The 22,607-nt window shown below is 44.6% G+C and overlaps 1 protein-coding gene across 3 annotated transcripts; it reads right to left on the bottom strand.

Moving 5' to 3' along the window:
- Positions 1 to 4,949: 4,949 nt before the first annotated feature.
- On the bottom strand, positions 4,950 to 20,699 carry LOC118087623 (gap junction beta-5 protein). Of its 3 annotated transcripts, XM_088672257.1 has the most exons (4): positions 20,543 to 20,681; positions 10,287 to 10,357; positions 8,993 to 9,087; positions 4,950 to 6,526 (listed from the first exon to the last, which is right to left on the bottom strand). In XM_088672257.1, exon 4 carries the CDS (start codon positions 6,499 to 6,501, stop codon positions 5,665 to 5,667), a length of 837 nt encoding a protein of 278 aa, XP_088528383.1. In that variant the 5' UTR covers positions 6,502 to 6,526; positions 8,993 to 9,087; positions 10,287 to 10,357; positions 20,543 to 20,681; the 3' UTR covers positions 4,950 to 5,664. The 3 variants fall into 3 exon arrangements, with proteins under 3 accessions (XP_088528383.1, XP_034976342.3, XP_034976343.3); XM_035120451.3 differs by lacking the exon at positions 8,993 to 9,087 and having other exon boundaries at positions 20,543 to 20,690; XM_035120452.3 differs by lacking the exons at positions 8,993 to 9,087; positions 10,287 to 10,357 and having other exon boundaries at positions 20,543 to 20,699.
- Positions 20,700 to 22,607: the final 1,908 nt, after the last annotated feature.

Genomic DNA, 22,607 nt, shown 5'->3' with positions numbered 1-22,607 from the left:
ATTTTCAAAATATACTATTTGTTAATTGCTTTTTGTTTGGGATTGTTCATGATGGAAAGTGGTACAGACTGTAAATGCTTTGAATAAAGACAGGGAAACTTCCTGCCTAGCAAGTGGGTCAAGGCTCACAGTGTAATCCTTGTGATTATGATGCAACTCTGTGTAGTGCACTTTGGCACACAGAAGATCCCAGGTTCAGTTCCCAGCATCTCCATGCACGGCTAGAAATGAATGACTCCTTTCTGAGGGCATGGAGAACCACTGCCATTCACTTTGCCATACACAGTGTGGTGTAGTGGTTAAGAGCTATAGACTCATAATCTGGTGAACCGTGTTCATGTCCCCGCTCCTCCACATGCAGCTGCTGGGTGACCTTGGGCTAGTCACACTTCTTTGAAGTCTCTCAGCCCCACTCACCTCACAGAGTGTTTGTTGTGGGGGAGGAAGGGAAAGGAGAATGGTAGCCGCTTTGAGACTCCTTCAGGTAGTGATAAAGCGGGATATCAAATCCAAACTACTACTCTTCTTCTTCTTCTTCTTCTTCTTCTTCTTCTTCTTCTTCTTCTTCTTCTTCTTCTTCTTCTTCTTCTTCTTCTTCTTCTTCTACAGTTCTGGGCTACATGGCCCAGCATACCATTATCAGACAACTTCCTGTAACATAGGAAGCTGCCTTATACCAAGTCAGACCCTTGGTCTATTTAGCACAGGGTTGTACATAGCAGAAGGCTCTCCAGGGTTTCAGACTTGGGGACATTCCCAACTCTACCTGGAGACACCAAGGATTGAACTTGGGGTGTATTTCATGCTATGCATGTGCAGAACCACTGAGCTATGGCCCCTTTAATAGGATACATAGGGAGCTGCCTTATACTGAGTCAAACCCACTGGTCCATCTAGCTCAGTACTGTCTATGCTGATTGGCAGCAGCTTTCCAGGGTTTCCGTCCCAGAGTCCTTTGCAGCATGCCAAGGAGAGAACCTGGAACTTTCTGCATGCAAGGCAGATGCTCTGCCACTGAGCTATGGCCCTTCTGCTGTTAACCTATTGTGATGCGGTGCCTTGTGGAAATATAGGATGGCATTTGAAAACAAACAAACAAACAAACAAACAAACAAACAAACAAACAAACAAGGCAGGCTTGGTACAGTAGATAGGCACCCATTTCCACTTTGGGAAAGCTTCTTTCACAGGTAGCAACTGAGAAAGGGAGAACTGAGGTCAGTTTCTCAAGATGCCAAATATGCCACAGGCTCACAAAAAGCAGGTGACAGGGGATCTGTGCCACCTACTTAATGGCAATTGCCCCATCAATAGCAGTTAATTAGCCACAGGGGAGTGGTGGATTTTGCCACTGCTTGCAGAGTTCCAATCAAATTTGGAAGAAGGACTAAGTTGTGGCTCAACAAGAAGAACAAGACTCAAATGAGAAATGGCCAGGTGGAACTTAAGCATAAATGTTGTGCAAGAACTGGGCTGATCCTTATGATGCCCTGTCGCAAACTTGGTTCTTCTCCTGAACCAAGAGGGAAGCAAGGGATGTCTCCAATGCTGGTTCTATTCAGAGTAGATATTTAAATGAATGAACATGATTCAGCTAGGTCCATTCATTTCAATGAGATTGATATCTCAGTTGGTAGAGAATGTGACTCTTAATCTCAGGGTTGTGGGTTTGAACCCTCCATTGTGTGAAACAGTCCTGTATTGCAGGAGGTTGGACTAGGTGATCCTCATGGTCCCTTCCAACTCTACAAAACTGAATAGGTAAAGGTAAAGGGACCCCTGACCATTAGGTCCAGTCGTGACCGACTCTGGGGTTGCGCGCTCATCTCGCATTATTGGCCGAGGGAGCCGCCGTATAGCTTCCAGGTCATGTGGCCAGCATGACAAAGCCGCTTCTGGCAAACCAGAGCAGCACATGGAAACGCCGTTTACCTTCCCGCTGTAGCAGTTCCTATTTATCTACTTGCATTTTGACATGCTTTTGAACTGCTAGGTTGGCAGGAGCTGGGACCAAGCAACGGGAGCTCACCCCGTCACAGGGATTCGAACCGCTGACCTTCTGATCAGCAAGCCCTAGGCTCAGTGGTTTAACCCACAGTGCCATCTGGGTCCCTGAATAAGATAGACCAAACATTTTACTTAGTCTGAGGCCACTTTCTATGTTCCTACATTTGAAATGTGCATATTATGCTGGAACTGCTGGAAATATCGGTTCATGGTGATTTCAGCCATTCATTATTTTATTGCAGATAACCAGAAGTACCACAACAAATTGGGGTGTTAGAGGAGCGAGTACTACCTCTGGTGGGGGACAAATTGTGCTCCTTCTGGGATAGATCATCCACCATTTGTCCCCACCCTGCACTCAGCTCTCACCTGTGGCTCCTAGTAGCTGTCAGCATGCGACAGTGGCCACACCCTGGGAAATGGCTTCGACTGGCTAGCTAAACCAGGTGAGGGTAAGCAATGGGTCTCAAACCCTCAGTGAGTTAGGGACTTCCCCTGCATGCAAAGACGGGCTCTGGAGGATTGAGAGGCTGAGACCAATAGTGGGTCCAACAGTTAAGAAGGCATTCTGCATGTGCTGCAGAGGGGAAGTGCGAAGCAAATGGGGCTCATCAACCTGGGAAGGGAGCCCATATTGGAAAAGGAAAACACTGATCCTAAACCTCCACTGCCTTCTGGGATATTTCCAGAAGAAGAAAAGGCTAAGGAGTAAACCCTACACAAATCAGGAGTGGAGTACCTAAGATGGTTGGATGGAGCCTTGTACACTTCCTTCTGGCAATTCCAGCAGCCAAGCTGGTGTCAAACATATGGCTTTCCTTTCCTTTGGACCATATCAGTGAGGCTGAGAGTGGGTCTTGTTGTCTGGGCAGCCCTGGACCTTCATACACATTGCCCAAGCTTGCACCCTGGGGAGGTTCCTTTGGTTTGACTTCACATCCAGAGGTGCACTCCTTTGTCTCTCGAGACAGATGGATACCAACAACCACAACAGATTCAGAGATTCTCTATATGTTAACTCAGCAAGAATTTTTTATTCAATTGAAAGTGTAGACAATAGACGTACCTTTCCCTCACCATCTGTTTGTTTTGTAACACAAAAAAAACCTTAATTAAAATCTTTTTATAAAAAAAAGCCAGGGGAGGTAAATCACAAACCCAGGAAGGAAGATTTACAGTGCAATGTTATCTGTGTCTACTCAGAAATAATCTGTATTGGATTCAATGATGCTTACTCCCAGGTAAGCGAGGTTAGGGTTGCAGCATTAGTTGGGAGTTTTGAGTACAGCTGGGGTCAGGGCAGTCTTAAGCCTATCCAGCGCCATGGTTCAGTGATCCCTCTGGCACCCTGCCCCCCCTTCCCAGCCGGAAAGCCGGAGCAATGCGCTGCTCTGGGGACGTGTGTGTGTGTGCGCGCATGGACTTCATTTGAGCGACTGCGCCTCGTGCGACACTGCACGAGATGCCAGACCTGTTGCCTCACTTTCCTGCACTTTTGCAGAGTGGCGGGTGAATGCAGGGCTGGCTCTGGTCAGGGCCACCTTAAGCCTCCTCCGGCGCCCCACCCCCTCCCTTTCCCAACTTTGCTGCCGGCAGCTTTGCAGGGCTGGAGGAGGTGGGCAGTGGCTGGAGGGCAGCTCCTCCAGCGGGGAAGAGTTGGAGGCTCCGGGCATGGTGCTGCTTCAGTGCAGCGGATGAGGGCGCCGCGCCCACCCTCTGCCTCTTGCCTGGCGCCCGTGCCTCGGTGGCCATGGCAGGCGGAGGCTCCAGGCGCGGAACTGCTTTGGCGCGGCGGGCGAGGGCAGTGAGCCGATGCCAGGAGGCACCACGTCCAGCCTCCGCTTCTTCCCAGGCGCCCTCCAGAACTAGGCGTGAACTTGGCGCCCTGGTTCCCCACGCCACTTGCCTCTATGGGCAAGACGCCCCTGGCTGGGGTTCATTAAACTGAAAATAATGCTAAGAGTTAATGACAGGAAATAATGGAAATGTTGTAGTGGAATATGTGAAAACAGAGTTGGAAATAACTGGGGCAGGGATTGATTCAGTTCTCTCTCACACACCCACACCCACCTACATATATGATATTTTTAAAAAATATTCTACATTTTATGTTCAGCAGTTAGATTTAGTAGGCAACATTCAGTGATGTCTGCCTCCTTGTGTAATGGAAAGCTCCTTGTGCAAGGGGACTGCTGTGGAGAGTCTGCCCAACAATTTGGAATTGGGGTCACACGGTGACCTATAGTGGGGATGAGAGGAAGGAGAAACCCCGCTTTCTGCACAGAGCTGTCTGCTTGTGCTACATTGGCTCTCACCGAAAGTTTTGTATACATTCATATGTATGTATACATTTATTGTGTAAAGCTAAAGCTAAAGGACCCCTGGACAGTTGGGTCCAGTCAAAAGCGACTATGGGGTTGTGGCACTCATCTCACTTTCAGGCCGAGGGAGTCGGTGTTTGTCCACAGACAGCTTTCTGGGTCATGTGGCCAGCATGACTAAACCGCTTCTGGTGCACTGGAACACTGTTTACCTTCCTGCCACAGCAGTACCTATTTATCTATTTGCACTGGTGTGCTTTCGAACTGCTAGGTTGGCAGGAGCTGGGACAGAGCAACGGAAGGTCACCCTGTCACGGGGATTCTAACCGCTGACCTTCTGATTGGCAAGGCCAAGAGGTTCAGTGGTTTAGACCACAGCGCCACCCGCATCCCATTTATTGTGTATGTTATACAGTATATGACTCAAATATACAGTATATGACTCAAATTGGTATGTTGCCCGTCTCTCTCTCTCTCTCTCTCTCTCTCTCTCTCTCTCTCTCTCTCTCTCTCTCTCTCTCTCTCTCTCTCTCTCATATTAATAATAAAATAATAATAGAAAATGTGTATATTTTTTCAGAATAAGAACTGCAATGCTGCAACAGGACTAGACCAACACCATTTCTTCTCCATTGGTGATCTTTATTTCAATATTGCTTTTCACTCCTGAGATCTTAGTACCAAGTATGCCAGCCACCTTTCACTGCTGGTGGGGAGGTCTTAAAAATTTTGACTAGATGAGTTATGGGACAGTATACAATGTAAGTGGTTTAGATGGAATGAGCTGAGGGAACCAGTGAATTTTGAAATGACTATTTAATACACTATTCTTGGGTCAAATATGGACACCAGAAAATCCAACAGCCTGACCTGGGTTGGGGCCTGATATAGGCCATTCCTTTCTCCATCTCCATCTTGCACAAAGGGATGCAAGAAAGCACTATTTTCTGTTCCATCACATATTTTCCAGATGCAGCTCTGTTCCCCTCCTGCTGCACTTTGGCTTCTGACAGAAAACGGCATTATTCATCTCACTGTGGCACAATCATGCCATTCTTCCCTATTCATTTTAATTAAAAGGAAACATAATACTTTTTTTGGGGGGGGGGGGAAGAAAACACCATCAGTTACACATCATTGCGTATCATTTGCTGCAGTGATTTCCTTTCCAGACATGGGATGAATAAGTGCACACCAGCAATGTCTACTGTTTTCATTGGAATACCCTGTCATGCCTTCTGGCACACCATGCAAATGTCCTGCCTGGCAGCAGGCACTGTTCATTCATAAGGTTTCCATTACCAAATTTCCCAGGATTTAATTTTGACCGGGTAGTTTATGTGCTTAGAGTTCTCTGGGAAAATGGAGCAGCCTTGAGGATGGAGGTAGATGGTTTGTAATCTGCACCATGGAACACCTGCATACCCACTTCATTTGAGTCATGCTTGCTGTTGGGCAGAGAGCAAGTGTCCCCTCTCCTCATCCATTCACTGCCCTGCCTCCTGTGGCTCTCATTTCTGGGCTGAAGGCACTCCATACATCGTTTCCCAACAAGGTAGAAGGCTTCAACAAGGCCGAGGAGGATGCAAACACAGGTAGTGATGATCATGAAAAGGGTGAAGATGTTCTTCTCTGTGGGCCTGGCTATGAAGCAGTCTACAACATTGGGACAAGGTTCGAGGGAGCATTTCACCACACTGGGTAGTGTGTAGTTTGGGTACACGTGGTAGAAGATGAAGAGGAATATAATGTCCACAGCAGACTTGAAGATGAGGCTGAAGAAATAGGTCCACCACAAGCCTCCACGCTTCTTGCCAGGGGGATAGCGCAGTGCATAATCTGCTCCAACCTTCTTCCTATATTTCTCCAGTTTGGCTTCTCGGTAGGCAACATGCATGATTACCAGCAGGGAAGGACAGGTAACCAGAATGAGCTGTAGGGCCCAGAGGCGGATGTGGGAGATTGGGAAGAAATGGTCATAGCAGACGTTTGGGCAGCCTGGTTGCTCAGTATTGCAGTCAAAGTCCTTCTGGTCATCTCCCCAAACCTTCTCAGCTGCCACTATGTAGACTAGAAGCCGGAAGATGAAGACCACTGAGAGCCAAATACGTCCAAAGGCTGTGGAATATTTGTTTGCCCCACTCAGGAGCCCTTGAAAGACTCCCCAGTTCATGGCCTTTGGTTTCTACTTCCAATTCCTGAAAAGACATGAGAAGATGGAGTTAGAAATGCTATAAATGTCTATGTATGTCTAGCAAAGCAACTTCTAAATCAGGTCTGTGGAACCCGTGTTGCTGAACTACAATTCCCATAATTCCTGGCCATTGGCCATGGTTGCTGGGGCTGATGGGAGTTGTAGCAACATCTGAAGGGTCAAAGGTTCCCCACACCTTTTTGAATTTGTCAACAACACCTTGCTGCTATTCCTGAATCATGTCATAGAGCTGGAAAGACCTGAAAAGAACTGAAAAGAAAAATATGATATCTGTTAAAAAAATGTTTTTATGAATTTTGATAATGGTATGATGTATGTTTAATGATGAGTTGGAATTCTTTTTTTTGCAATGAAACTGTATGCAATGATTTTGAGAAAGCTATGAAAATCAAGGGGGAGAGTCGGGGGGAAGTCACCCTTTTTTGTTTTGTTTTTCTTTTCTTTTTATTTTTGCTTTTGGTCAAAAGACATGTTTGGATAGATAGTTGGGCGGTTGTCCTCCTCTGTCTTCCCTCATTGACCTGGGGCGCACTGGTGGCAGGGGTGGGCTCTGGGGGAGGGAAGGGGGGAGGAGATAAGCCCGGCTATAAAATGAAACGCCTTCGACCGTCCAGCCTTCATGGGAACCTCTCGTGGCAGGAGGGGGCCTGGGGCGGTGGGGTGGAAGAGGACGAGAGAATATGAAATGTATGTCTTGCTGTATTTTATTGTGTAAAACTAAAGATAATTGCCTTTTTGTTTGTAAAACTAATAAAAATTATTTTTTTTAAAAAAAGAACTGAAGCTTCCCTTCACTTTCAGTCTTGCATAGCTGCCAAGTCTCCCGCTGAAAAATGCGAGATCAGCAGTGGCGCGGCATTGGAAGTCGCTTCTACACATGTCCAGACATGCGTAGAAGCGACTTCCGGTGTCGCGCTACCCATATCTGGGCACTGGAAATCGGGCGGCGCCAGGACCCAAAATGGAGCCTCCCTGGCAGGTAGGAAATCCGGGGGATTTACGGGATTTTACCCAATCCGGGCTGCCAGCGGGAAACGGTTTAAAATACGGGGGTTTGCCACGAAAAACGGGAGACTTGGCAGCTATGCAGTGTTGCCCTCCAACCATTTCATGTACGAGCTCCATTGTCTTTCCATATCCATTCTGCCATGCCTACCCAATTTGATGTCCCCTCCTGAAGGTTCATATCAGGTCACAGTAAAAGTCATAATTCCAAATATATATATATATAATTACGATAATCTCTTAAGTGGCGTACAGACCTTACAGCAACAGAATGAAGAGGAACATAAGTTAAAATTATAAATTCAGACTTCAGTTAAATGCCTGCTATGATAAAAAGCAGGATTATTGTCCCTCTTCTCTCTACCACCAGTTACCCTTCCTTGAAAAGTGTGTGTCCATGAGCTTCACCTAGTTTTTTTCCAAGCTTTCTCAGAATAACAAACAAATAAGACTGCATTGTGAATATTTTCCAGAAAAGTTCAGAAGAAATTAATGGCTTGTAAGGCAAACTTGGCCCACCACTAATCACAGCATGTAGAACTTTCTGGGTTCATCTGTGCCCCTCTCCTCACCACAAAGCACAATTGATTTAAGATCCAGGGCTAGAAAACACCTACCGGTATAGTGATTTATGGACCTAATAGTTTTCAAAATCCATTCATTCCATTACTCCCACACCATGTGCCTCTCACCCAGAGGATTGCATGTTTCAACCAATCTTGCCGCATGTTCTTACAGGCCAGGAAATAACCCATATACAACCCACCCTGCCCTCATCTCCCTAAGAAGGAAGAAGTGCTACTGGAAGGAAAGAGTCTCCAGGTTTTCTCAATGTGTAACAGGTGTATGTGTGTGATGAAGGTGCCTAAAATTGATCATTGATGAGAATAATGGTGTTGCAAATTCTCAAGAGTGTCTCCATTTCATTCTGCTGTGAAACATTGGGTACTTGGCATAGCTGCCAAGTTTTCCCTTTTCTCGCGAGGAAGCCTATTCAGCATAAGGGAAATTCCCTTAAAAAAGGGAGAACTTGGCAGCTATGGTACTTGGCATCTCATAGGGTGGGTACTTACACAGTGCCAAAAGAGAGGGCACCGATTTGCATAGATGGTTTGCAATATATGGTGATTCACATAGTTTGATGCAAATATAAGAAGTACAATTAAGCAGAAGTACAATATATTTTGCATATATTATGGTGCTGAAGGAGACTCTTGAGAGTCCCATGGACTGCAATAAGATCAAATCTATCCATTCTTAAGGAAATCAGCCTTGAGTTCTCACTGGAAGGACAGATCCTGAAGCTGAGGCTCCAATACTTTGGCCACCTCATGAGAAGGAAGACTCCCTGGAAAAGACCCTGATGTTGGGAAAGATTGAGGGCACAAGGAGAAGGGGACGACGGAGGACAAGATGGTTGGACAGTGTTCTCAAAGCTACCAACCTGAATTTGACCAAACTGCGGGAGGCAATGGAAGACAGGAGTGCCTGGCGTGCTCTGGTCTATGGGGTCACGAAGAGTCGGACACAACTAAATGACTAAACGACTAAACAACAACAACAAAAAAGGAAGGCTGTGACTAAGTGACCTATATGTTTGCTCAATTGACTGTCTGCCTCCTCACTATTGATGGGCAACTTCAAGACCTTTGTTTTTCCTTCTTAGGGTTTCGTTACTTGGACTTGGACTAGGTAGCCCTTCAAACTGGGGATGTCCTCTTTAATGTTAGGACACATGGCAACATTATCATCTCAGGAACATGGGGCTGACAATTTCTGGATCCTTAATAGAAGTGTTCTGGTACTGGGCAGTTATCTGGAAGAGAGGATGGGGGCAGAGTCCATTGATTTTTGGTGATTCTGAGGTGGAACCCAACAGATTTTGGCAAAACGTCCAGGGAACAGTTGCATCTGAGTCTTCTCTCTAAAATGCTAAGTCAACATGAATGCATGTGCCTATATGCAGTGGAGGAGTACCAACGTATGAGGTCTCACATCAACTGATATAAACAAAAAATAAGTTTGCCACCAGACAGAGTTGGGGAATTATTTCACATTTCAATGTTGGACAAAATTAGGGACTCCCCACCTGCTGGAGTATCTCTCTTGCTTCAGGCTTCCCCTTTATTTTCTCAGAAACAAAGCCAAGCTGAACAATGAGAGCTTGAGAGGGCAGGACTGGAGAAGTGCAGGGAATCTTTCACTTTGACAGAAAGCTCTAGCTTTTAGTCACAGTGAATTATTTTCCTGGTGAACTCCAATCACAATAATTGGATGTGTGTTAAGTGAACATGAATTTTAGCTGTTAAAGTAGGCTAAAGATGTTGTGCAGGTAGACTACTAGGGTGGCCTGGTGCTTACTGAGTCATTTCTCTCTCTCTCTAACAATTAAAATAATAGAACTCTCTTTTATTCATGGAGGGTATTTGCAGAAAAAGTAACAGTGAGAAAATGTTGACTTTTCCATTTTTTAAAAAATAATGAAGGTAAAATCATCCAGCGCAATAACTCTGAGCTGGGATAGCTTAGTGTTGGTACAGAATGAGACTCTTAATCTCAGAGTCATGGGTTTGAACCCCATGGAGGGTGCAGGATTCCTGTCTGAGTTTTGGTGGGTATCCAATGCAGGGGCACCTCCCACATGTCCCTCAAACTGAGTGCCCCTCCCCCCAAAACTAGGGCTGTGTGTGATTTCTGTTCCTTCCTCCAAAGCCTGTCCTTGCAGGAGAACTACTCACCTATCTCTCTGAAATTTGGAAAGCTTCATCCCTTCAGAAGGGGAGACCATGTCTGCAATCTGCATCCAATTCTGGCAGAAAATAAACAATTTAGAGACTTTTAAATATATAAATTAAAAAATAAAGCTCCCCTGCACAAAAACTCCTGGCTGTATCTGCATGACAATTGGCAGGCTTAATCCACTCTGGAGGGGCTCATTTGCTTGTAAATTTCACCCATGTATGTGAAAATATTTGCTTGCTTGTTTGTTTTTAAGTTTCCCCATTTTTTTGTTTCCAGATTCTCTGTAAAAGTCAATGGGGGCAAAACAAAGTTTCAGATTTAACATACTGTAAAGGATTTGGAGCCAAATAACAAACCGTATTGGAAGAGCACAGAATAGATCTGAAAAAGATTGGGCTGCTTACGAATGCTACAGATTTAGATACGAGGTGAATGTTGTGGTCACTGCACAACTCTACTCACCACCTCAGTAAATGAGAAGATAAAATTAAAACTGATGTTTCCCTCTCCTTTAAGAATCCCTTATAGAAAAGCACAGGGCGAGAGACCAGGAAGCGGAAACAAAATATGTCTTGACAAAATGATTCATCTTTGATCCATAAAACCAGCCGAGGTTTACTAATTCATCGCAGACCTAGCACAAAGACCACAGCATAAGAATTTCCATGCTAGAGCAAAAGGAATTTCCATTTCCAGAACTTGTTTACAACCACAGCCAAGCTTAGGCCTCCGGATGCTCAAAAGCAGGGTGTGATGGTGGTATTCTGCCCACATGTTAGGAGTGACAAATCTGTTGATTTTGGCTTCTCTCAGTTCGCCCCATTTTTGAATCAGTTGATAATATTGTTATGAGTTTGGAGTGCCAGACTCCTCTAATCCCCAGATCCAGCAAGTGTTAAAATCTAATTAATCTGGGCTAGTTTCTTCATGAGGTGATAGCCTGGATGATGAGCCACTAAGGGGGATTAAGTGGCTCTGTGTGGGAGATGGCAGATGGGTGGGATCCCTCGCTCAGTTTACAGAGAGTGAGAAGGACAAAAGCCAGGGATGAGGCTTCATGTGTGCAGGGATTTGACCTTAATCAGCAAGCTGGAAAGCCAGAGAGGCAGATCTATGCTTGATTTCTGTTTGAATCCAAGGCTGCAGCTATGAGAGAAACAAAACCTTTTTGGTTGATGCTGTGAGCCTCTGCGCTGTAGGTTCAGGTTGCATATGTGTAAATAAACCATATATCATAAAGGCACCAGACTCTCTGCTACGCTCATTCCCAGAAGGAAACACAGTCTCTGGGTAAGTGTCTGGAACCCCTGGAATCTCGCACCGCTTGGAGATTGGGGTGGTGTGTAACAATCTATATATCCACATAAACATTTGTTGTTTGGGGCTCACTTCTCTTAATATACTTATTTTTATATGTGCTTTTCCCCAGTGCACACCTTATTACAAACAAGTTTCTCTAATATAATGCATATTTGTACATTTTTGTGTGCGTGCGTGGGTGGGTGCAAGAGCTACATCACAAAATTCAGAAAGAATATCTATGTTTTCCTTCACATATTGGTTCAGGAAGTGCAAAATGGGTAGGTCCTGAATGACCTTCTCCTGCATCTCTACTAGGGCTGGGCGAGTTATCGATATATCGCCGGGAGGACTTTGGCGGAGAGAGAAGGGGCGGGGGGGCAGTCATTGCTTGGAATTGCTGTTGTGTGATCTCTGTGTGATCACTTTGTTCACTCTCATTTTGGGGCACCAGGCAAAAAAACATTACTCCATTCTCAGGCCCATAGCTGTCAACTTTCGGATTTGAAAATAAGGGGTCAGCAACAGCCTCACCTCTCCCGGACAGTCTATGGTATATCTAACAATCCAGGATAGCAGCGGGAAACGGCGCTGGAATAAGGGAATTTCCAGCAAAAAAAGGGAAGGCTGACAGCTGTGGCTTGGAATAAGGGAGTTTCCTGCAATAAAAGGGAGGGTTGGCAGCTATGCTCAGGCCTTTGGCTAATTAAACATGGCCTTTTAAACTACGTGTGTGTGGTGGGTGGGTGTGTTATTGTTTTTGTTTGTTATTACAGTATGCATTTTTGTGTTTTTCTCTTCTAAACCACCCTGTGATCTTCGGATGAAGGGTGGCATATAAATTTAATAAAATAATCATAATTATAATAATTATACAACATTTATAAGGCACCTACGTTTGTGATGAATTTAAATGTAATCGCTAATAACATAATGAATATTCCAGTGCGGTAGCACCTACTCCCTGCAACTCCCTGCCTCTTAATATTAGGCAGGCATATTCAGCTGTAGTGATTTCAATGCATGATAAACACTTTTCTTGTTTGAGCAAGCCTACCCTGACATGTAATTTTATTAGGTACAGTACATTTCTTTTTTTAAAAAAACCCCTGATTTTATCTATATTTTAATAAAATCTTATTTTACTTGCTTTGTAAAGTGTGCTTTTATCAGTATTTTCCCATGAATATTTGATTTTGTTTTATGTAAACCATTCTGGGGTTTCTGTTGATTAATTAGTTGATAAATCTTGTTAAATAACGTAATATAAGAAGACTCCTACTGGATCACACCCAAATGGCCAAATGGCCAATTTATTTATGAAACATCTAAGTTGCGCACTCTGCTTTGCTTTGTGAAAGCCGTTTTATTGAAGATCCTGCCCTCTCTCGCCTCCCTATTTGCTTTACACACTTTCCTAAAGCTTAAGAGACTTGATTGTCATTTTCATCCCTCTCCAGTCCTATCAGGCTTTTCTTTGTGTGTTTGCCTTCCTATCCAACTCTAAAACTTCTTCTGTGCTAGTACATGATGCTATGTAATGCACCCCTTATTCAAGAACACAAGATTGCTTGCATGAAGGTAGGAAAAAAGGTTCACATGTTAATGCACATCTGAAATAATATGCAAACTGGAATACAGTTCTCCCCTTCAAAATTTGAATTTCTCCATATTTTGATTCAGAACTCCAAACAAACAATGCATTAAAGATGTGCACAAAAGAAGACTAAAAAGTGCAGTAATGAAAACAACATACAAAAATAGAGGAAATTTAAAGAAAATTACTTGCAAAAAAGCACATACTAGGCAAAATTGTGTGCATCTTGTTTTGCCCCTTCACAAATACTTTAGATGCTAAAACTGACTGTTAACTGGTTACATCAGGTGTGGGGAATCTCTAGCCCTCCTGATGTTGATGGACTACAACTCCCATTATCCACGGCCCCTGGTCATGCTTGCTGGGGCTGATGGGAACTGGAGTCCAACATCAACTGGATGACCATTTTTGCACACTCAATCCTGAAGGATGTGCCTTGAGAGATTGTGCTGAGGAGATAAGAGGTGCAGTTTCATGGCCAAGCTCCTATCCCAATCTATTTCCTTCTTTTGCAAATAGTTTCATCAGACAAAGGTGAGTAGTTGCCAGGTCCAGCCTAACAAGCACAATTAATGGAACGAGGTGGCAGTGGGAATGAGTCACGCACTCTGTCTGCATCATCTGGGTCAGCACCCCCTCCTACTCTTACCACAGTAGGTGAATCAGCTGAAGCAACAGGCTCTTCAGCTCACTGTCCCTCTCTGGGCCAAGAAACAAATATAAGTGTTGAACCAAAACAACCAAGAGTGCTCTAGTTGGATGGATGGACCAAGCTTCCCATTTCTATTTCTCATTTTCCCAAGTTCTCCACATTTCCTCATCAGTTTGCAATTGATATAAGTAAAAAACAAACAAACAAAACTGATCCTTTTGCCTTATGGAGTACCAAAGAGCCCATATAGAGTCCTTTTGTAGGTTCTCTATCGGTAGGAGAAAATAGCAGACCAACCAGAGAATATTCAGAAGCAAAGCAGCTAGTAAGCCTGATCTTTATTAACTGTTGCAACAGGGTGCTCCCCCGCACACAGGAGAGAGGAGGAGGACCCAGAACAAAGGTGTGCCCACCCTTATTTAGGCATTTTAAATTGCCCGCCCTGGAGTCCAAGACCACCCCCAGAAACATCATACTTACATCACAGAAGGGGTGTAGCCCAAGACCACCCCCCAGATACATCATACCTACATCACAGAAAAGGCGGTCTACAACAGAAATCTGATTGCATTGTTTATCTCCTGTCTGGCAAGTTACCTGATTGCATTATCTGGGTTTTGGCCACTCTTTTGTTATTATAACTACTTAATTCCTGAATCTAGGTCACAGGTCACACGTTCACACCCTGTTCATATCTTGAATGTGCCCTTAAGACAGGATTTGTGAGGACAGGATTTGTGAGGAAAGGGACAATGGGGAGGTTCCTCACTTTGACCTTGCAGAGAAATATTTGAGGTCAATTTATTCAGGACCTTTTCTGTGGGGTTTCAGACATGTGGTTTATATATACAGTTATGAACATTTTTTTTAATACATGACCTTAAAATTTTTATAACACAATATATTATTATTTTTAAATAAAAAATTCCTCATGAAAACCCACCAACATAAAAACATTTTTGCACTCTGCAAAATCTGGGAGAAGTGTGATTTTCAAAGGAGCCTGCATTCCAGTTTGCATATTGTTTCAGAAAGTGCAAACGAGTTTGCCTTTAAATGATAACTGAATCAAATGTTCACATTTGGGAAAAGACAGAGCCCTGAGCAATAGCCACCATCTATTGGCCTCTGCCTTCCTGAACTGCCAGCACAGGACAATTGAGCAACCTTGGCTCTCCAGATGTTTTGGAACTACAACTCCCATGATCCCTAGCTCACAGGGCCAGTGGTCAGGGATCATGGGAGTTGTAGTTCCAAAACATCTGGAGAGCCAAGGTTGCCTATGCCTGCCTTAGGGGAATGAGAAGAAGCACTAACAGCTTATTCTAAACAACTTGTCTTTTCTGTTCTATTGTAACTTTAAAAACAAAACAAAAAAGGATGCTTATTGTTGTAATAAACTTATATAAGCTGACTCAATCAGTCAGTCATCTGCAATGAGCATTCTTTGCAAGAATCAACAAACTGAAACAAAGCAGCAGGATACCAAGATCACATCCTGGAATGGGGTGAATTCAAGCATCATAAGTCCTGGGCACAGTGTTCCAAGCAAACTGAGTGCTCCCATTTCGCAACAACATCCAGTTAAGCAGTGCCTAGTTATAGAAGGAAGAGGAGGGACTGGTTGGCTAATTCAGAGTCACTCCCAACTCGAGATACAAACATTGTGTTAAGTGTACTTGAGTGTAGTGGTGAACTGGTAGATCATAGAATCAAAGAATTGTAGAGTTGGAAGGGACCTTGTGACTGCACAAAGCTCCTGTGGTCCTTCAGCAAACGGGGTTGTAGTGAGAGATAGAGGAGAGATTTATTCAGTCCCCCTTCTTCAGCAGATAAGAATTGACTTGAGACTCCTGAAGCTGCGTGTGGGTCACAACACACTTGGCTACAATTTTGAAGTGTAACTTCAGGTGCTTAAAATGACCCATTAATTTCTCGTTTTTACATTGGAAAAAGTATACAAAATCATAGCTGCCAAGTCTCCCGCTGAAAAATGCGGGATCAGCAGCGGCGTGGCACTGGAAGTCGCTTCTACGCATGTCTGGACATGCGCAGAAGCAACTTCCGGTGCCGCTCTGCCCGATTTCTGGTGCCCAGACATGGGCGAAGCAGCACCGGAAGTCGCTTCTACGCATGTCCGGGCATGCGTAGAAGCGACTTCTGGTGCCGCGCTACCCATGCCTGGGCACCGGAAATCGGGCGGTGCCAGGACCCAAAATGGAGCCTCCCTGGCAGGTAGGAAAACCGGGGATTTACGGGATTTTTTCCAATCCGGGCTGCCAGAGGGAAACGGTTTAAAATACGGGGGTTTCCCACGAAAAACTGGAGACTTGGCAGCTATGTACAAAATGTGTGATTCATGGGAAATGCCATGAAAAGCATTTGGAAATGGATGCTTGATGGGTAAAGGGCATCTTACATTAAAAGTGAGAACAAAATGCATACAGTTTGAACGTGGACTTTTCAGGCAGCCTTCAAAAAAGAAATCCACACAAAATGTCACATGACAGGCTTATAATGGAACACCAGCAAAACTGAAGGGGCAGAAAATTATTTGACCGGAGAACTGCATTGCAAAATAATGTGCAATTTTTGGAAGAATGCTTGTGTTTTCCACATCAATCTGCAACTTTTTCAATAAAGTGCATGAAACTTCACTTTACTTTTGTATATTCAGGGAGATGGGCCAGTATGGTGTAGTGGTTAGAGTGTCATACTTGGGAGACCAGAGTTCAAATCCCCATCCAGCTATGGAGCTCACTGGGTGACTTTGGGTCAGCTATTGTATCTCTTAACCTAACCAACCACACAGGGTTGTTGTAAATATTAAATGGGGAGGGGAAAACCATTTATGTCATCTTGAGCTTCTTGGCGTAAAGTTGGGATGTAAATAAGGAATCTGTACACATTTTACAGTAAAAGACACATTTTAACCTAAAATATGAACTTTTGTATGCATTTTGCTACTTTTCTTAAGCCAAGAACTGTGTCCCAAAACTTTGAGAAGTGTGAAAACCTAAGGATGGCTGGCTTCTGATCCATATATTAACCTGGACAGTGTAAATTAGGTTGTTTTGCTTAAAATGCATATAGTGAAATATTTGAGCACCCCAAATTCTAGTCACCTTTTTGTACAATATGTAGGTGGAATGCAATTAAGCCAAGGAGGAAGTTTCCTACATGGCTGATTCAGCTTTTCAATCCAGGAGGCCATTCCCTGAAGGATGGGAAGTGACATATCCTGGGAGGTAAAAGAGGTGACATGAGATTTTAAGTACTGTACCCATCTCATGTCTGGACAGTTCCAGCACCCGTCTTCTTGCTGTTTCCTCAAGATGACCTGTGGACAAAATGGTGCTGTCCTGTGTTTGGGGAAGAGCAGGTGTGCTTTGTGGAAAACACCACATAGGCCGTCACCCTGTGTCTATTGCATTATTTGAGGGGAAATAGATATGAGGTTGATGGAAATAGTGGAATCTGGGCGCTCCAGACCCCACCATGCGGCACACAGCAGTAGAAAGAACAGAGGTGTCCTAGCCATAGAGACTAGTGGTGCGGGAAACCTAGCCATAGAGACTAGTGGTGCGGGAAACCACAAGACCCCCCCAGCCCTGTCCAGCTTGTCTGGAGGGAAAGGTGGGCGTGGGGGGGGGGCGCCAGACAGATCCTTGCACCACGGCGCCAGATAGGCTTAAGACGGCCCTGAGAAAGAACATTCAGATGGAGCTGGTACTTGCAAGAAACATTGGAGAATGGAAAGGTGTATTGCCATGGCAGAACCTACATGCTGGCAGTTATTTAGATCTTTTTGTTACAGTAGAAGAGATAGTGTGGTACAGTGGTTAGAACCTTGGAGACCTGGGTTCAAAACCCCACTTGCCCATGGTCGTTACAGATCGGCAGCCAGTGTAGATCTTTGAGAAGAGGTGTAGCATGTTTGTAAGATCTCACTACTCTCTGGAATCATATTGCAGCATTCTGCACTGACTGCAGAGTCTGGTCCAAGTGCAAGGGAAGCCCCACATACATTACAAAAAGTTAAAAAGACACCTTAGTGTATTTTACACCCAGGGATGGGGAACCTGTTAGCCCCCCAGATGTTGTTGGACTCCAAATTCCAGCAGCCTCAGCTAGCATGGCCAATGGCTAGGAAGAAGGAATTTTAGTTAACAGCATCTGGAGGCCAAAGAAGCCTGCCCTAGTGACTGCATGTGGGATACAGCTGTTTGTGCATATCACATTGACTTAATGTTCATGCACATGCATTTATATTCATGTGCAACAGAGATTCATTTACCTTTCCACTCCAATATTTAGCTCAGGGGAGGAAGCTGAATCATGAAAGAGGACAACCCAGTGCTTGGAACAAACGAGTTCAGCTGAACAAAGTTCACAGTTCAAAAATCTCCGGACTACACCTGAAGGTAATTCATCGGTGAACTAAAAGTCAATTAAATTCATTTTGGGGCAGAACTTTGAAAGATTTCTACTTCATCTTCACGTTCATGCTGTTCCCCCAGCAGCAGGAAATCTGAACTCTTCTTTTCATTTTAAAAACAGTAAGTAAATCAGATATTGATAAAGCTAGAAAGCAAAATATTGAGGCAATGTATTAGGGCTTATTAGGAAGATATACAGGTGCTGCTGTTGTTAAGGATGTTTAGTCATTTAATCACTGTTGCTAAACAATCAGAAGGAAGGAATGTAAGGCACTTCCTGTATCTTCCCTGCTGGAGAGATCCACTCTCTTCCAACAGGAGCAGCTTGGGCAGAAAAATACAGGAACAGGAACAAAGAGAATGATGCCATGTGCCATTAACAGCTGTGTGGCTGGCACAAATTAAACAGGGCAAGCCTTTTCTTTTATGGAAATACAATAATAAAGAACACTTCACCTGTTTGTTTGTCTGTCTGTCAGACATCTTGTGGCCCCTGACTTACTGTTGGACCCTGTAATTCAGCACAGCACCTTGCAATATTCCGAATGTGGAGGATGAAGTTTTTAGGAACTAAAAAGTTCATTAGAATACAGCTGAACTGAATAGCTTGCTTTGTAAAAAAAAAAAAACCTAGTTCCTTTTAAGTATGAACTTTCCAAGCACTGGCACAACTCTAGCAATTCTCACTTGCAAGATTTGAATAAGGCACCCCTTAAAACCAACAGTGAGTTCTCAGGCACAAGTAACAGAAAACTGGGACCGTCCCTTGTAAACAGGGAGAGCAGGAGCATGTAGGATGAAGCTGAAGGTGAGGAGAGAGTGAGAGGTAGGGTTTGGGGTGAGCCAGCTAGTGAGGCATGATGGGTCTGAGGCAGTTCAGACCTTCCTTCCTTCTTTCCTTTCCATTGTTGAATATTTCTGGCGTGATGTAACTCTCTTTGGCTTGCATGACATTTTCCCTATTAATCTTTACTCAAGAATACTTTTCTTATTATTGTGGAAAGGCATTTTTTTAACCAAAAGGCGGAAGCAGCCCACCTCACCATTCACAGTGCACACCTTTCATGAACCGTAAAATACTCACCTTGTGGATCTGGAGGTGGGAAAGGGTGGGGTGCGCAAAATTTGCCATTTTCCCTACTTCCCAACTCAAGTTGCAGAGGAGACTACAAGTCCCATGCTTCCATGCCATTTGAACGGTTACGAGCGACCCTAGGGTTTTGAATGTTGTGCTTTTGTTTTCTGACCAGAATTCCACTGGGATCTGCTAGGCACTGATGAACAAGATCTACACTTCCCCACAAGGTCCCCACAGCATCCACAAGCACGGCAAACATGGAAGACATTCCACCACACCCACCCAGCTTACAGAGGAGAATATTACTCATGCATGTTTCTTTGCAAAAATCCAGATGAATCTCTTTGCCGTTTGCATGCTGATACCTTTACAGCCAGTGTAAATTAAAGCATGAGGGGGCTAGAGTTTGCAAAATCCAGTTCCCCTCCCATGAGATAAGTGGTGCTTCTTGGGCTCTCCAAAGAGGGAAAGGTTTTCAGGGTAGCCTCAGTGGCAGCCTGGTCCCACATTGCAAATCTGAGTTCCAGCCCTGAAGCCCTGAAGAGTCATTCCATAGGAACATAGGAAACCACTTCATACTGAGTCTGCCCATTGGTCCAACCTGCATTGTCTATACCAGGGATGTCCAACCAGTAGATCATGATCTACCAGTAGATCCCCTGCTGATCCTGGTAGATCGCAGGATCCTTATGTACAAAAAGTTCCGGGGGGGGGGGAGCTTAAAAGCTCTGTGCAATCTTCCCCCAAAAAGCTCAACAACTCTGGGCACTTCCCTCCTAAAAAAAAAAGCTCAACAACTCTGGGCAATCCACCCACCCTACGCATACTCCTCCTTCCTCCAATGACAATGGGTAGATCACTGCCAGTTTTTTTTATACTGGGAGTAGATCACAGTCTTTTGGGAGTTGGACATGCCTGGTCTATACTGTACATTGACTGGCAGCAGGTCTCAAGGATTTCAGAGGGGTGTGTGTGTTGGGGGGGGGTCTCTTTTCCAGCTGTAACTTGAGTTGCTGAGGGTGAAACATGAGACATTCTGCAAGCAAAACATACGCTTTAAGCATTGACTACAGACTTTCCCTGTTATGCTTTTCCTGCCCCCCCCCCAGCAGCTCAAACTTTCCCCAACAGACTAGTTTACATTTCACCCTACAGTGGTGATGAGAAGAAACCACAAACACGCTTACCTGGTAAGAGTCCTGGCTTCCTCACAGACCTTTTCCCAGTCTGCTGCTTCCTTCCGAAGCATTTAAAAAATATTTTCGCTAGTTAAGAGCCATCAAAACTCAGAGGCTCCTCCCGGCACTCTGGGAGTGAGGACAAGGCAGAGGAGGCGGAATCTCCAAAAGAAACATTCTATGGGTGGAGCTTTCTAGCACACTCTTGGTTGCTAGCTGTCAAGGCTGGGGAATGCAGAGAGCTATACCAGGTAAACAACAAGGGCCCCCATCAGACCAGCAGTGCAGAATCTATCTGGGTAATCTGAGCAGCCAGTCCCACGATTGCAGGAGGTAGGGATTTGAGGGTTAGTCCATTCAGTCCCCTAAAAGAGACCCAAAATTCTGCTACTTTTGCAAACATTTCCCTAACTTGTACAATTCCCCCCTCCCCACAAAATGCACATTTTATCATGCATTTTCCTCCAAACACATTTTTTGGGGTAAGCATTGCAAAATTCAGAAAAGCACACTATCCCATTTAAGTGACTTCAAAATGGGTATATTTCGAAGAACAGCAAACTAGGTCTGTTTACTTTAAAATATGGACCAAATGGAATACTCCACTCCTGGGGTGCAAGTTCAGTGTTCAAATATTGTGATGAAGTTCCTGGACAAACCTGGGACTGGTTCTTGTTTAATACAATTGGGAGCTGCCACAAAATGTTGCAATGCATTCTTCTCACCTAACAGGACAACTCCTGTTCCATCCATGCTTACCTCCAGCATACTATACAGTAAATTGTGAAGGGGTTCAAGAAGACCATTTTACTCCCCGCCCTGTTTCCCAGTTTTCTTTTCTAACTAGCACTCCACATGCCCTGGGTTCTAGAGACCACAGAGCATGCTCAATCCTCATTGGGTTTATTTGAAGAGGGTGTCGTTGTTTTGTATCTCTGCGAACCTTGGAGTTCCCCTGAGATGCTGATATCTCTCTATTGCTTCTCTGTGGCCTGTTTTGGTTCAGGTTGGCACAGGTGCCTTATTTTCAGCATTAGGAGGACAATTAACATTGACCCCGCCACCCCAGCAGCCTATAGCAAATAGTTACAAGAAGAACAGCAACAGCAACCAAGCAAACATGCAATTCAAGCTGCTGGATTGTTTGATATATAAAGCTGTAAATGGCATGGGGTCAGGGTTTCCAAGGGATCACCTGTTCACATATAAAATAGCTCCTGCATTAAGATCTTTGGCTGAGGCCAAGCTCCGGGTTCTCCCATGTTAAGAATGGCAGGTGGAGTCAGGGCTTTTTCTACAATGACACCAAGGCTGTGGAGCCCTCTCCCTTCCCCAGCCTCATTTGTTAGGCAGCTGTGTTGCTGTCTTTTAAATGAAAAAAAATCTCATTTAGAGAACAAGCGGTACATACATTTTGTAAAATAAACAGGTACACTAGAGCTTTATAGGTTAAGACCCGCACTTCATACCACGCTTATGGTAAGAAAATGGTAGCTTAGTCAATAACTTCGCAACTGTATTCCAGTGTACCTCTACACAACTGCTTCCCAAATCAATTTTGAGATTCTTTGGGAGGAGCCACCAGCATCCTTTTCTCCCACACTGCACATCCTCACTTCAACAACACTATTGGGGAATGTTCTAGGGTGTAGCCACCTCTGGGGATGCACAAACATCCTCCAAAGTGGGAGGGGCTCCCCATGCATTCCAAAGGGATGAGTGCCAAAGCTCCCTACCCTTCCCCACTGGGGCCCTTGTCAGCAGTGGTAGCCACTGCTGTTTCAGAAGTAGTTTTGTCATTCACCCAGTGCTAAAATGCTTGCCCAGGACCCGGCAGTGAGGATGGTGAATGGTGTTGCTACCATCACCACCAGCAGCAGTACCCCACTCACCTGGTGCAACTGCATTAGGGGAGGGGTCAGCAAAAGAGGTTTAAAGACTCTCTCAAGGCAAATTTTTAAAAACGTGGTATAAACACTGGCAATTGAGAAACACTGGCCTGCGAGCGCTGCAATTGGAGAACAGCCTTTACCAAAGATGTCATAGACTTTGAAGACACTCAAACTCAGGGCAA

The sequence above is a fragment of the Zootoca vivipara genome, chromosome 6 (assembly GCF_965207765.1).
Source record: "Zootoca vivipara chromosome 6, rZooViv2.hap1.1, whole genome shotgun sequence".
Classification (NCBI taxonomy): domain Eukaryota; kingdom Metazoa; phylum Chordata; class Lepidosauria; order Squamata; family Lacertidae; genus Zootoca; species Zootoca vivipara.
Note: the sequence above shows the minus strand (reverse complement) of the source record. Positions and strands in the feature narration are given on the sequence as shown.

Bases quoted from the DNA above. Each gene is read 5' to 3' on its own strand.
- LOC118087623 (XM_035120452.3), bottom strand. From the start codon at position 6,501: ATGAACTGGGGAGTCTTTCAAGGGCTCCTGAGTGGGGCAAACAAATAT.